This window comes from Rattus norvegicus, chromosome 13 (assembly GCF_036323735.1).
Source record: "Rattus norvegicus strain BN/NHsdMcwi chromosome 13, GRCr8, whole genome shotgun sequence".
In the NCBI taxonomy this organism is placed as follows: domain Eukaryota; kingdom Metazoa; phylum Chordata; class Mammalia; order Rodentia; family Muridae; genus Rattus; species Rattus norvegicus.
Genome location: NC_086031.1, coordinates 96,782,963 through 96,799,255, shown reverse-complemented (window position 1 = coordinate 96,799,255; position 16,293 = coordinate 96,782,963). Strand labels below are relative to the sequence as shown.

The 16,293-nt window shown below is 47.3% G+C and overlaps 1 protein-coding gene across 6 annotated transcripts in view; it reads right to left on the bottom strand.

The window, feature by feature from the left end:
• Positions 1 to 15,616, bottom strand: part of Capn8 (calpain 8) — a 64,186-nt gene extending 48,570 nt beyond the window's left edge. For 3 of the 6 annotated variants that reach the window (XM_063271983.1, XM_063271979.1, XM_006250363.5), the window contains exons 1-3: positions 15,460 to 15,616; positions 14,233 to 15,365; positions 6,534 to 6,603 (exon numbers count right to left, since the gene is read on the bottom strand). In XM_063271983.1, coding sequence (XP_063128053.1) covers positions 6,534 to 6,603; positions 14,233 to 14,619 — 457 coding nt within the window. In that variant the 5' untranslated portion in view covers positions 14,620 to 15,365; positions 15,460 to 15,616. 6 annotated transcript variants of the gene reach the window in all.
• Positions 15,617 to 16,293: the final 677 nt, after the last annotated feature.

The window sequence follows — 16,293 nt, the reverse complement described above, 5'->3', positions numbered from 1 at the left end:
CAGTGGAGCACTGTGATGAGGTAGTGGAGCACTGTGATGAGGTAGTGGAAGACTGTGATGAGGTAGTGGAAGACTGTGATGAGGTAGTGGAAGACTGTGATGAGGTAGTGGAGCACTGTGATGAGGTAGTGGAGCACTGTGATGGGACTTGGAGCACTGTGATGAGGCAGTAGAGGGCTGTGATGAGGCAGTGGAGCACTGTGATGAGGTAGTGGAGCACTGTGATGAGGTAGTGGAGCACTGTGATGGGACTTGGAGCACTGTGATGAGGCAGTAGAGGACTGTGATGAGGCAGTGGAGCACTGTGATGAGGTAGTGGAGCACTGTGATGAGGTAGTGGAGCACTGTGATGAGGTAGTGGAGCACTGTGATGAGGAGTAGAGGACTGTGATGAGGCAGTGGAGCACTGTGATGAGGCAGTGGAGCACTGTGATGAGGTAGTGGAGCACTGTGATGGGACTTGGAGCACTGTGATGAGGCAGTATAGGACTGTGATGAGGCAGTGGAGCACTGTGATGAGGTAGTGGAGCACTGTGATGAGGTAGTGGAGCACTGTGATGAGGTAGTGGAGCACTGTGATGAGGTAGTAGAGCACTGTGATGGGACTTGGAGCACTGTGATGAGGCAGTAGAGGACTGTGATGAGGCAGTGGAGCACTGTGATGAGGTAGTGGAGCACTGTGATGGGACTTGGAGCACTGTGATGAGGCAGTAGAGGACTGTGATGAGGCAGTGGAGCACTGTGATGAGGTAGTGGAGCACCGTGATGAGGTAGTGGAGCACTGTGATGAGGTAGTGGAGCACTTTGATGGGACTGTGGAGCACTGTGATGAGGCAGTGGAGCACTGTGATGAGGTAGTGGAGCACTGTGATGAGGTAGTGGAGCACTGTGATGAGGTAGTGGAGCACTGTGATGAGGTAGTGGAGCACTGTGATGAGGAGTAGAGGACTGTGATGAGGCAGTGGAGCACTGTGATGAGGCAGTGGAGCACTGTGATGAGGTAGTGGAGCACTGTGATGAGGTAGTGGAGCACTGTGATGGGACTTGGAGCACTGTGATGAGGCAGTAGAGGACTGTGATGAGGCAGTGGAGCACTGTGATGAGGCAGTGGAGCACTGTGATGAGGCAGTGGAGCACTATGATGAGGTAGTGGAGCACTGTGATGAGGCAGTGGAGCACTGTGATGAGGTAGTGGAGCACTGTGATGAGGTAGTGGAGCACTTTGATGGGACTGTGGAGCACTGTGATGAGGCAGTGGAGCACTGTGATGAGGTAGTGGAGCACTTTGATGGGACTGTGGAGCACTGTGATGAGGCAGTGGAGCACTGTGATGAGGTAGTGGAGCACTGTGATGGGACTGTGGAGCACTGTGATGGAATATTATACTGGGAAGGTATAGCAGTGTGATAGAATTTTAAAACACCATGAGGGTTTATAGGAAGCATTGGTTTGGAACAATGGAGCACTGATATGAGACAGATACTATGGTGGACAATAGAGCACTATGATGGGACATGGAACACTCTGATGGGGCAGCGGATTATTATAAAGTGGAAGTGTATACAACATTGCAATTGCAATGGGATGATGGATGATGTGAAAGACAGAACACTGGGATGGTACAAGGGACTTCCATGTCAAGACAGTGCAGCATTGGAATAATGTTTGATGCACAGTGGAGCTTTCCAATAGTACAGTGAAGAATTTTGATTGGATGATGAAACATTGTGATGGGCTATGGGGCACTCTGATGGGGCAGTGGAGCACCGTCATGGGACAGTGGAGAATTCTAATGGGACTGAGCATTGTGATGAAACAGATGCACATTGTGATTACTAAATGAAGCACTGAGATAATACCCCTGTGATAAAACAGTGGAGCACTATGATGGGAAAATGGAGCGCTGTGGTGGGACAGAGAATTGGGATGAGACAAGTCTACATTGGGATAGAAGGACAACGGGGATAAAACAATGGAGTATTGTGATGGGACAATGGAACACTGATGGCACAGTGGTGCACTGGGATAGAACCATGGAGCACTATCTTGGGATAGTGGAACACTATGTTGAAACAATGGACAGAACATTATGATGAGGTGAACACACCTTGTGATAGAATATTAGAGCACTGTGATAATTCAGTGGAGCATTGCAGTGAATTAGGAGAGTGAAGCATTATGATGGGACACTGGAGCACTGTGAGGGGACACTGGAGCACTGCAAGGGGACACTGGAGCACTGTGGTGGGACACTGGAGCACTGTGATGGCACAGTGGGGTAAGACAGTCAAGGACTATAATGAAACAATGGAGCATGGTGATGAGATAGTAAATAACTGTAATGAGATGGTAGAGCACTGAAATGGGATGGTGGAGCACTGGGATGGGATGGTGGAGCACTGGGATGGGATGATGAAGCACTGGGATGGGATGGTGGAGCACTGGGATGGGATGATGAAGCACTGGGGTGGGATGGGATGGTGGAGCACTGGGATGGGATGGTGGAGCACTGGGATGGGATGGGATGGTGGAGCACTGGGATGGGATGGGATGGTAGAGCACTGGGATGGGATGGGATGGTGGAGCACTGGGATGGGATGGGATGGTGGAGCACTGGGGCGGGATGGGATGGTGGAGCACTGGGAAGGGATGGGATGGTGGAGCACTGGGATGGGATGGTGGAGCACTGGGATGGTGGAGCACTGGGATGGTGGAGCATTGGGATGTGATGGTGGAGCACTGGGATGGGATGTTGGAGCACTGGGATGGGATGGTGGAGCACTGGGATGGGATGGGATGGTGGAGCACTGGGGAGGGATGGGATGGTGGAGCACTGGGGCGGGATGGGATGGTGGAGCACTGGGGCGGGATGGGATGGTGGAGCACTGGGATGGGATGGTGGAGCACTGGGATGGGATGGTGGAGCACTGGGATGGTGGAGCACTGGGATGTGATGGTGGAGCACTGGGCCGGGTTGGTGGAGCACTGAGATGGGATAGTTGCGTGCTATGATAGGGCAGGGGAACACCATGATGGGATGGCAAAATATTCTGATGGGATGGTGGCACACTCTAATTAGGTCTGTGAAGCATTGCGAAGAAAATAGGCATTTTATAGAGGAATGGAGGACTGTAATGGGGGACAGTGGAGGAGTGTTACAACTCTCAAGTATTGTTTAGAGATACTGCATTGTTTTGAATTTTTAAATGTGTTTACCGAAAATCATATCATAGGAATTCTTTCAAAAAGATATCATTTTCAGCTCGGTTTTTTGGTACACATGTATAATCCCAGCACTCCGAGAAATCTGAGGCAGAAGGAGCACGAGAACAAGGCCCACCTGGCTCACAGAGTGAGGCTGAGGCCTGTCTGTGCACCTTGGTAATACTCTATCTTAAAATGAATTTTCAAAGGAGGGAGGGCTCCAGTAGAGCTCAGTGTCACCACTCCCACCTGGCATGCCCAAAGCCCTGGGTTCAATCACCAGTATAGCAGAAATAAATAAATGACCTCTTTTTACTGTATAAATTAAATATTTTTAAAATTTCAATTAAAGAAAAAATACGAGAAACACCCAAGTGCCAGTGTCGGACTCTGGAATGCAAACAAGGCATTAAGTAAGCATTACCTTCTGCCACTCCCAAATTGGCAAATGCTATGTCAAGCTTCCTGGGCCCTGGGGTAGATGAGTTATACCCAGTGAGGAATCCTTCCTCGTTGTTCAAGACCGACCCTGACTCAGATCTCGCAGGCCGCGGGAACTGCAGTTACTCAGTCACTGGTTTCAGCCTTGGCTATGACACACCATCTTTCCTGCATACTAAATACGGTCCCTGGGCACCTGTTCTCCTCAAAGCTCAGTGGCCCCCTCTAGCTGTCTTCATTAAAATCCACCGCCACAGTGGCGGCTCCAGTTGTTTTGATGCGCGCAGGAATCAGAGAGCCAGTTAGGTTCATTTCCTGTGCTTCTAGCTTGGGTTTCCATCCACCGCACGCATTCTCCATGGAAACCCTCCAGCCCCTTCTGGAAGCTCTCAAATCTCCTTGCTTAACAGTAATCAAAGGACAATCCCACCAAGTCAATCAATGAAAAAGCTCTCATTAACAGCCTTTCCCAAAGTTAAAAGGTCTCTAACAAGGAGCCATTAAAGGCAGACATTCAAAGTTGTGTTTCCCTGGGCTGTGTGCTAAATTAGACTAACTGTTTAGCTTGAAGAAAAAGGGCATCGTGTCCTCACCCAGAGCCTGCTAAAGGTCAGCACATTCACCCTCTGGGAGCCTCACTCCAGGGCCAGGGAGACACAGGGTATGAGTTTCTGGGAGTGGGGCACTTGTGTGTGGCACCCCATTTGAAGCTCCTGCTTTGTAGTCGTGCTGCCTGAGTTCTGACTAAGCTATTTGCTGTACTCATTGAGGCACAGAACATTGAAAGCATTTAAAATCAATGGCCCTGCAATTTTCCAAGTCATGATGGTTTCCCACAGGCTGAGGAGAAAGAGGTTTTCCAGGCTGGAACAAGGAGGAAGGGAGAGAGGGAGGAGAAGAGGGAGAAGGGAGGAAGAGAGAAGGGGGGAACTGGCTAAGGAACAAAGTCAAGGGGTTGGTGTAGAAGGAGGGGGTTGCTTATTTCCATCAAGTAGTCTCTCCTCTCTCTCTCTCTCTCTCTCTCTCTCTCTCTCTCTCTCTCTCTCACACACACACACACACACACACACACACACATCTCTAATCTTCACTAACTAGGTAGCAAGGCAGTATGGAAGATTAGCAGGTTTAATTTAGGATCCGCTGTGCCATAAAATGTATCAAATGTTGTCCACTTCTGTGTAGAAACTCCCATCAGGGAGGCTCTGGGGTTAGGAGGTCAGTAGGTCGACAGAGCTAACCTGTTACCAAGGACAGCCTATGCTTCTTTTTTATAAGATAGATAGACTTTAAATGTTTGAAATATTTACAGAAGGAGACTGAGGGGTCGTGCAGTGTGGCGAAGGGTGTTCGTTGTTTGTTTTCTGGCAGCAATGAGGATTAAACCCAGCTAGGGCCTCCTGCATGCTAGGTAAGCACTCTACCACTGAGCCCCAGCACTGAGAACACTATTTCTGAATGCTCTCTCCACAGTAAGAAAAGATGGTCATGCAAGCTCCTTATCATGCTACTCCTGGGAGCCAATCACTTTTCTTCTAAAGAAGTAAGGCAACAATTGTGCCTAGTTTGTGTTTAAACAGTTAGGAACTGGTTAAAACTTGTTACGTTTTCAAGTAAATTTTGCTCCCTAACAGTATTCTGATATTAAAAAAAAAAAAAAGGGCTGGAGAGATGGCTCAGCCGTTAAAGGCTAGGCTCACAACCAAAAAAAAAAAAAAAAAAAAATGTCCTTTTCCCAATGCTCCTCAGTCGATAGAGGGCTGGCCTACTACACCAAAGGCCATGAGTTTGATACCCAGTACCGCCTATAATGGGTGGTGGGCTTGGCACAGGGGCCTGTAATCTCAGATACTCTAGCAATGGAGAGTAGTGGGTGACTTCATGCTTATCCTCTGCCTCAGCCAGCCCAGGGCCACTCAGGATAAATTCCACCCCCACCCCAAAAAAAGGCCTTAGGTATTGTCTCTATGCACGTCCTCTGCATATTTAAACTCTGATGAGAAGATATGGAAACTTAGTGGTTAGAAACTGCCTTGAATGATTCTCTTTAGGAATAAGATACAAACTTGGTAATCAACAAAGTGAATTGTTACTGTGTTTTGTCAAACTCTTCTGACCAGTCAACTTTGTTTATGAATTTTGGTGCTGGGGAGTAGACTGGGAGGCCTCTTGTATTCCAGCATGACCTCTGGGACTGAGGTACACCTCTGTAAGTCTAGAACATACAATATAGAAATAAAAATATTTTCTAAATTGAATTGCTGCTGGCTCGAAAATACTGAGAGACATGGGAAAATGGCGGGTTTTCTAAGGGGGGCTGTTGTTAATTTGTTTTTGTTTTTGTTTTTGTTTTTGTTTTGTTTGTTTGTTTCCCTGTTCATTTGTCTGGAGGACTGAACCCAGTATCTCATCCTGACTGGTACCCATCCCTCCATGACTCCTTAGCCCCTAAAAAGAGGCTCTTGATTCCACGATCCCCAGCCTGTGAAAGAATGTTTGGCTGGGAGAGATAGGATCATGTTTTCTTACTCACAACAGAGGCATCTCCTCTGCTATAATTACACAGAGAGGGTCATTCCACAGGAAGCTCACCTGCTTAAGGGCAGCTGTGGAAAACATCTCAGGATTTCTATGATAGATATGTAAGCCTGGCTCTTCCGTCTGGCGTGAAAAGAGTTCAATGAGCTGGCAGAAAATGGCTGGCTAAGGGAAGCCAAAAGTTAGTCACAACGCTGAGACCCACCACGAAGCACGCAGCCGCAGAAACAGAAGCCCATATGTGTGCATAATTGGGTTGGCCGAGTCTTAACAGCTTAATCTGATGTTGCTCATTCCGCACGCTCACCCGCCCTCGCCCTAAATAAATAGGGCTCAACCCAGTTACTCACCAAGACCCCCTTGGCGGATGTCTGTGCGTGTGGCTCCACCAACAATAAACTGAGGGTTGGGACACAATTCCTGGAGGTAGTTTAGGAGAAAACACAAGTCAGAAGACGCCGTTCAGTGATGGAGGCAGCACGGGTTAAAACAGCAGCACAGGCTTCAGACCTGGAAGAAGGCTGTCTACCACTACACACGCATGACTCTACTTCTCTGGCATATCATTAAGACCAGAGAAGGGAGGACACCAGAGACACAGCTACTAGTCCACCTGACAAAAGCCAGAGCCCAAAGACCCTGTAATGACCAGGATTTCGATTGCTCTGCAGGCTGGGTGTGTGGGCATGTGGCCGTGTGGATGTGAACAGGCTGAAGGGTGTGTTGTTGCAGGAGAAAGGTAAAGCCTAAGACCCTAATATCTGAGTTATAACCCTGCCCACTTGGACATCAGCCCTCTTTACCCAGAGGCCAAGTTAGAGAGCCGTTTGCCAAAAGGCAATGCACACTGTGGACGCCCATTAAACGCATGACTTGGAAGCAAGGATCTTGTAGCTAATGGGATTGTGGCCGTGTCAGGGAGGAAGTCAGGGATGAGGTGTCGGGGGTACCATTTCCAGACCGGAAAACTCGGTTATGACAAGGTCATTCATCAGCCTCCATGTGGCATCTGCTCACTGGTGATGTCACCTAGACTAGGGGATAGGGACCAGGAGGTTTGCTGTCAGCCTTTTTTTTCTTTGTTTACCCAGGAAGGACTACTGGGCCCCATTCTGGATATTATGGGATCACAGCAGGCAGGGAAGAGGAAAGGGTGGTGGACTGAGGAAAACAAAGACAAAACAGTGGCCTGAGAGTGCTTTTGGTTTGCGCAGACAAATCAAGCTGATGTTATTGGGAAACAGAGTAGAAAGACTAGCACCTATTAAAATTCCAGTGGGAATTCTGGCTAACCAGCCGGCCACATGAAGACAATGGTGGTCTACTATAGCGGTGGGCTCTAGTACAGTCTGCAGAGGGATGTTCAAAGAAGACAGTCAGACAGGACACAAGATAAATTGCTAGGGGGAAAGGGTGAGAGAGACCTCAAGGGACCAAAGGGAACTTGGACTACACTTATTGAGAGGGATTAGATCAATGGGTTGCACCACAGAGGGTCTGGTTGTCTACAGAGTGAAAAGCATTGCTTACTCCAAAGACGTGAAGAAATGATATGTCCGACCTGACAAGGAGGCAAGAGAGGGAGCTGAGCAAAAAGGGTGGGGCCCAGATATAGCTGTGAACAGGGGTTCTGGGCTTCTCCATGAGGAGGTGGAACTCTCTGGAAGGCAGTCCTACAATTCAGTGTGAACCTGTCAGCTCCTGCCTCCACGGCCAGAAACAGCCCCTCTCCCCTAACAACTCACTCTCCTACCCAAGTGTTACTTTTTATCTACACTTTTTGTTGAGAAAGTAACTGTTACTGATGGACAAAAAATTCCAACAGGAAGTAATTACAGCCCCACGAGATTTCTAAAACATCCTTCCAAAAACTGTCTTTAATATGATAGCACGTTTTCATGTGTGTCTCTGTATGTTTTAGTCAACTTTCTATTACTGTAACAATGTAGCTGGGGTAATCAGCTTCCAAAGAAGAAAAGTTGTCGGGCATGGTGGTCATATCCGTAACCCAACCCTTGGAAGAATGAAGCAAGACCATTATTTTGAGGGTGCATTAAGGACTCTATCTAGAGAGGGAGAAGAAGGGGAAGAGGGGAAAGACGAAGAGGAGAAGGAAGAGGAGGAGAAAGAGGAAGGAGAGTCTCACTTGGGCTCACATCTCTGGAGGTTCAGTCCATGATCAGTTCCATTGTTTGGGGGTCTGTGTTGAGGCAGATGACATGGAAAGAGTGTGTGGAAAACAAGGCCTGATTGTCACCTCATGACTGAGGAAGGAGACAGAGAGAGGTGGAAAGAACCAGAGTTCTAATTCCCTCTTCAGAGAAACACAGTGACTGTGACGCACACAGTCTAACTGTCCTACTGCATGTCCCAATCATCCTAAGGTGGGCCCTCTGGGAAAAACAACATGCAAACTGTAGCCCTCCCCCGGCTGGTGTGAACATGTGTGTGTGTGTGTGTGTGTGTGTGTGCGCGCGCGCGTCTGAGTCTGTGTGATCATAGGCACCTTTTACATCTTTTATTAGAACAAAGAGAATTTTACAGTTGCATTAAAAGTACCATGAATCATTCAGCCAGTCCTCCAGTGAAGGAGATTTAATTTTTGTTCTATTTTGTTTTAATCTTCTGCAGTCTCTGGTGGCAAATGAAAGAAGGGCATGGTGGGCCAGAGAGATGGCTCAGCAGGTAAAGGTAACTGCCACCAAGTCTGACAATCTGAATTCAGTTCCAGAGGACTCATTTGGGAGACGGGGAGAACCTCCCTCTGCCTTCACACATGATGGGACATTGGTACACAAACACACCCCATATATACAAAATACACACACCACACACTATACAACATAACACACATACAACATACATACACACAACACAGCACTACATACAACACATACACACAACACATGCCACAATATACATAACACATACTACATACCGTACCACACACACATATTACATGCACATTCTATACACAGCACATACACACAGCATACCACACACATAGCACATACATACAACACACAACACATGCCACAATGCACATACAACACATACCATATCACATACACACATACATCACATATACATACCACACACAGCACACACACACTTGCATACGCCACACATATCACACTCACATACAATATACACACCATACACACACACATACCACTTATATATACACAGCACACACACACACACACAAACACACACACAAACGCACACAAACACACCCACACACACGCACACACACACACACCACACACACACCATACTGCACACACATCACATATACCACATACAGACCACACACATACATACCTTACACACACACACACACACACACACACACACACACTACATTAAATATAAAAGCCATAGCTACAGTGCTGCCCTCAGATGCTCAAAGCTCTTGTCCTCTGGACCATTATTTCCTGACCACTAAAAGGTGGGGGAATTTGAAAACACTAGTTAAAAAGTAACATTGGGGGTTGGGGATTTAACTAAGCGGTAGAGCGCTTGCCTAGCAAGCCCAAGGCCCTGGGTTCAGTCCCCAGCTCCGAAAAAAAAAAAAAGAAAAGAAAAGAAAAAGCAACAGATTGGATAATCTTTTAATTTAAATTGTGTTTGTGTAAAGAAGGAAGTAACTTTGATACGGAAGGAAGAAAGCACATTTAGTGGAGGGTTGAAAGAGTCTCTTTTCTTAAATGATCCTTTAAAAAAAGAAGAAAGAAAAAAGAAAACATCCCCTCCTGCTGTTATTATGCTGAATGGACATAGTACCAAACTGCCCTCTAATGTGTATCCCTACACCACAATCTCACAGCGGAACGGTGGTTCAAATGCAAAACCTAAGTGTCACTGAAGTGTTCAGCCAAAAATGGGACAGCCTTGTCACACTCCCTTCCCTCAAGACTCAGGAGCATCTCAGAAGAGGGATCAGAGAGACTGTATAAGCCAGAGGTTGGGGATGACCAGATCAAAACAATGTCTTCTAGGCATGGCCGGACACTCAAGGACTCATGAAATAGGGACAGGGTGGAAATGTGGAGCATTGGGTCTGGAAGAAATTAGAGGGAGGGGTTGAGGTCAACAGCCATTGTAAGCATGTCTAAAATTTTTGAATAATTAATGAAAATATGTTTTAATTCATTCATCCATCACTCCCATGAAATCCACCTTCTTCACGGCTCCATAAAATTGACCTCCTACTGGTCACCAGTAACCCCGGAATGAGCATTTTCTAACCCACTCATTGGGTGCTCCTTAATGTTTGCTACCGTTGGCTTGCTCTCCCTCTAAAAGCTTTCGTCTGTGGCATGCGTCTTCACTAGCTCTTGAGTTTCCCATCTCTCGACACACCGTCCTAGTTTCCCCTGTGGACTCCTGGTTCCCCACTCTCAGAACCCAGGAACCCTGGTCCTTGGCCCCTGTTCTGGTTCCATTTCATATGTTATTTCACATTCCTTGTATCCTCACGAGCAAGATAATGGGGAAATCGATCAAACTCTACTAACCATAGACGACACTGCTGTTTCCAAAGTGACTCTCTGCTCAGTTCCATCACACTATTCATGTGATACAAGCCAAGGACACACACATCCAGTGTCTGCTAAGCTCTGCTATAATCTTAGGTTGGAGTAAGAAGAGAGAATGTCGGCAAAGCCAGTCAGAAAAAAAAAAAGCCGTGACCGGTATGTTACATGGATCCTTCAAGGGTCACAGAAAGTCCTCAGGCCCACAACTCCCAGGGAGATAAGACCTGGTCCAGTAAATGTTTCCAGCCTCACCCATTGCCCACCATATTTTAACTGCTCTAAGGACCCTGCCTTCTCCAAATACTCTTGCCTGCGTGCCCTTCCGCAGCCCAGCACCTTGGCTCTCACCTATCTTTCTCCACCAATCCCAGATCAGCTCTCTTTCATAATTTTCCTGTCCAATTGCACGGTCAAGCTTCAGTGATTCTTCACTGAACTCCCATGCCTATTTAATAGTTTACTCTCGAGACATTCTCTCATGTGATGTCATATAGAGACCATTTATTTTCCAAGGATTTACATATTCTTTCATCCAGACTCACTCACAACCCAAGGAAGTGAGCAAGACTGTTGTTCTCACTTCAGAGTTGAGGAAACTGGGTCTCAGAGAGGTTGGTGGCTCACCCACAGTCACTCAGCTAGCGGATGATAGATGAGGGACCATAACCTTGACCACTGTGTGACATCCAAGCCCAAGTTCTTCTCCACCCCAGTATCCCTCAGCTGTCTGCTTGTTCTTTGCCCCCCTCCTTAACTAGCTAAAACTTCTCAAGACACCTTCCTGCACAGAACAAGTGCACAGCAAATTATGGCTGAATTAGAAACACCAAAGCCACTAATCCAAGAGGCAGCAGCTAGAGAAAGATTGGGTGCTCCAAACTGAGCCTACCACGATCCATTAACTTTCCAACAATTGGGCCCCTCCACATCTTTTAACAGGGGTCCTTATGTTCCTGGCATGGTTTCACTCTTGACTATGTATTTCTCCTTAAAATCAATAAGCTGCCTAATTGCCAAGAAGGGGAAAAAGGTATTTGAGGTAGAAAAGAGTATTGACAAGGCTGCACTAAGTTCATCCACACTGGGCATTACATACATCACAGGAGCTCGGGATGGATGCTGAACACAGACTGAGACAAGGAGCTGAGAGCACTGAAGATCAGTGCAACCAACAGATCGATGTCTCCGGGGTAGAGTAGCTGCTGTGCTTGCCCCTCATAAACAGAAAAGCCCTAAAGGATTGCAACCTCCCAAAAGAAAGTATCTCTTAAGAACCCAAATGTGATCTTGCAACCTTCACGTAGACAAACGTGTCTTCCGTTCCTTGAAACAAGAGCCTAGGTAGACCTGCTACTTAGAAGCGTAGGGATAAGCAGAGGCAGCCATACTTCTCCTGGGTGTAGATCCAAAAGACTCACGGTCAGCTACAGTAGTGACACTTGTGTGCCCATGTTTACTGTAGTCCTAGTCACAGGAGCCATGTTAACGGAGTCAACTGGGTACCCATCCACAGATGACTGAGTAAAAAATGTATATTTATGTGGGGGGTATACGTGTACATTCACAGTGGAGTATTGTTCACTATAAATAAAGAAACCATGTCATTTGCAGGAAAATGGACAGAAGCAAAAAAAAATCATCATTTTTACATGAAGGGAGCCCAATTTGCAAAGATAAATATTGCATATTTTCTCTTGTAGGTGAAACTTTGGGAAGTGTAGATGCAGAGGGAGCAATATCAGGGTGTGGCTGCGCAAATGCAACAAACAGCTTAATTCTCAGGATTACTAGATGCAAAAACAAACAACAACAAAAACAAAACAGGCAGCTCCAGAAGTAAAGAAAGGGTTAACCTCAAAAGTACAAAGTCCTTCAACAGAGGAATGGATACAGAAAATGTGGTACATCTACACAATGGAGTACTACTCAGCTATCAAAAACAATGACTTTATGAAATTCATAGGCAAATGGATGGAACTGGAAAATATCATCCTGAGTGAGGTAACACAGTCACAGAAAAACACACATGGTATGCACTCATTGATAAGTGGCTATTAGCCCAAATGCTTGAATTATCCTAGATGCACAGAACACATAAAACTCAAGAGGGATGACCAAAATGTGTATGCTTCACTCCTTCTTCAAAAGGGGGAACAAGAATACCCTTTGGAGGGAATAGGGAGGCAAAGTTTAGAACAGAGGCAGAAGGAACACCCACTCAGAGCCTGCCCCACATGTGGCCCATATATATACAGCCACCAAACTAGATAAGATGAATGAAGCAAAGAAGTGCAGGCCGACAGAAACTGGATGTAGATCGCTCCTGAGAGACACAGCCAGAATATAGCAAATACATAGGCGAATACCATCATTAAACCAATGAACTGAGATCGGGACCCCCATTGAAGGAATCAGAGAAAGGACTGAAAAAGCTTGAAGGGGCTTGAGACCCCATATGTACAACAATGCCAAGCAACCAGAGCTTCCAGGGACTAAGCCACTACCTAAAGACTATGCATGGACTGACCCTGGACTCTGGACTCTGACCTCATAGGTAGCAATGAATAGCCTAGTAAGAGCACCAGTGGAAAGAGAAGCCCTTGGTCCTGCTAAGACTGAACCCCCAGTGAACGTGATTGTTGGGGGGAGGGCAGTAATGGGGGGAGGATGGGGAGGGGAACAAGATTATAGAAGGGGAGGGGAAAGGGTTAGGGGGATGTTGGCCTGGAAACCGGGAAAGGTAAGAACAATTGAAATGTAAATAAGAAATACCCAAGTTAATAAAGATGGAGAAAAAAAAAAGTACAAAGTCAAACAAAGAAGAAAAGGCAAACAGAACCATTGAGAACTGGGCAAAGGGTTTAAACGAGTGTTTCTCTACAGGATCACCCGAGATATATGAAGCACAAAAATGAAGACATACAGCATCATTATCACCAGGGAAATGCACATCAAGACCACAGAGTGGCCACACCCACAGCCTTTAGGATGGCTTCCACCTCTCCTATCTCCTCTCCAGCCTGGACGGAACCTTCTACGACCTTCAGTAACCCATGTCCCTCAGCAGCCATGCTATCACAGTTTGCCCTTGGCTGATTCTCTCTAACCTTGGTTTGTTCCCCTGTGTGCTGGCCTGGGGGCACTATGCGTTCCTAAGTACCGAGTGTTCTGTGTCTCTTACAAGCAGGGCAATTACACCCTGAGGCAATTACGCCTGAACTACAATGGTCCCAGCCACACTATTCTAAGGGTGGAAAAACTGAAGCTCAGAGAGGTGTCCCTCAAGGCCAAAGCAGCAACAGAGCCACTCATGAGGTCTAACTTGTCTAAAGCCTGTGTATTCTCTTCCTTGGAAATAATTTTCAGAAAGTAAGGCAGGGTCAGAACTATGGGATCCAAAACAGAATTCACCACTGTTACTTACTTCAACTCTTGAACAGATGTGGCAACTCTCTACGCTGCGTGACACTCAATTGTGCCTAGCCAGGGTCACTTCCCTATTGCTTACCGTGGGTCGCTTCCATACGATGCCTTGAGTGTCTGGGGAGCCTGGTCCTAGATCCTTGTAGCCCAAAGCTGATGGACATGCTGGAAATTCTGGGTCCTTAAATAGGACCCCCGAGTTCAAGCACTGCTTCCTCAGGGTCTCGAAGTCCTGGCCCAGATACTTCACAGCATTCTGGTTAGAGCCAAGCCCCTCAGCAACTGCACGTTGCTTGGATACTCCCGCTGCCAGAGCTGCCATGGCCTGCCTGTGAGTCCTGTAGGGTGTCAGGAAAGCAGGGCTTCCAGGGCCTCTCAGAGCCCTGTGGGGATGCTGCCCTATAAGGCAGCTCACAGGGAGGTGGGGCATGTAGACTTTCCACCTGAGGGAGGCTCTGTTCCAAAGGGACATGAGTCATAAACAGGGTCAAATATGTACCCAAGGTGCAGGTGACTCTGCCCCACCTTCTCCTGCTGTTCACAAACTATTCAGATGCCACAGCGGAGGCTATCAGACGTCTCCAGAAGCTGGATAGGGCAGGGAGGACTTCAACAAGGAGTTGCCCTGCCCACACCTTGGTTTTAGTCCAGTAGAAGTAACTTAGATCTGTGGGTCTCCAGAACAGACAGAGAATAACCCTCTGCACTTTTATCTTTAATGTGCATGGTGCTTTGCCTGCGTGTATACCCATGCATTAAATAACTGATATGTCCTTGGAGGCCAGAAGAAGGTGCCAGAGACCCCAGAACTGGAGTTACAGAGAGCTGTTAGCTTCCGTGTGGGTGTTAGGACTCAAACACGGGTCTTTGGAAGAACAGCCAGGGCTCTCTCAAACCCCGAGCCATTGCTCCATCTCCAACTTCTGTTCTTTTCTGTCACGTGTGTTCATTTGTTGCAAAAGACACAGACAACCAATACAGTGTAACAAGAATTCTCTGAACCACTTACCCACAACACAGTCTCCCTAGTAGCCTGCATTATTGCGGCGGCTCTAAGAGTGTTCTGAGGGCTGTAAGATACCTCAGTGGATAGAGGGCTTGCCACTCAAGCAGAGACAATCTACATTCAGAGGTAGAGACCAGACGACAAGGAGTCCGAGATCACTGCGGGCTCAATAGTGAGTTCATATCCAGCCTGGGTTGCCTGAGACGCTGTCTCTAGAAGGAAATAAAACAAAATTTAAGATAATTGTGATTCAGTACTTCTGAGATAAGACTCAAGAACACACACCACAGTCTTTAGACCATTCACCTGCAGATGATTCTAAAACAAGGGTTCACAGTTGGACTCTGAACCAGACGGCCTCTGAGGCCTTCCAGTCTTCATGCTGAACGCCATCTGTGTGTGTTCAGCCCTGAGCTCGGTGCTTCTGAGCGAGCAGAGAACACATTTACCTCTCAAACATGAAACAGACAAAAACAGGGTTTCCTGTGATTCATCAGAAATAGAAGGTCAGCATGACCTTCAGGGCTCAAGGCAGTTATCTGGAAGCTTTGGCTCCCTCGTGCCTTCGGAGCCCCCTTTAAGCCCTCAGCACCTCTTTTCCTTGGAATCAACACTCGCTCAGTGTTGGGCTCACTGAGGCTTCACAGCTAAGTCTTCACCATGCACGAGGCTGACCCACCCTTCCTCTAAACCGGAACCCCGGCTCCATCCCACCCCCCTGAAGTTGCCTGGAACACTGAAGATTCTAGAAGCCCCGCAGCCCTAATTGGGGGGTGGAGGAGAGGTACTTTTATTCCTGACTACTCTATCGCCCAGTTATCTGAAATTTGTGCTGAGTCACAGGAAAAATGTGGTCGTTTCGAACACAATTTTCTGACCATCCCCAGCAAGCCAAGAAGAGTGTGGGGCTTCTGCGTAGATAGTGGGAGCCAGGGCACCCACACCGGACCTGCTGACTTTGCTACCAGTCCCCACGTCTCTCCTTCCTCCGTGCTCTTCCCCGAGAGTACTGCTTTCTGTTTATGGGATGTCGTGTTTGTCCCACCTTGGGTCTCTGCATGCACTGTTCCTGCCAGGTTGAAATACTCTTCCGCTCTGCCCTCTGCTCATCCTTCAGACCTGTGCCCCAGGAAAGGTTTT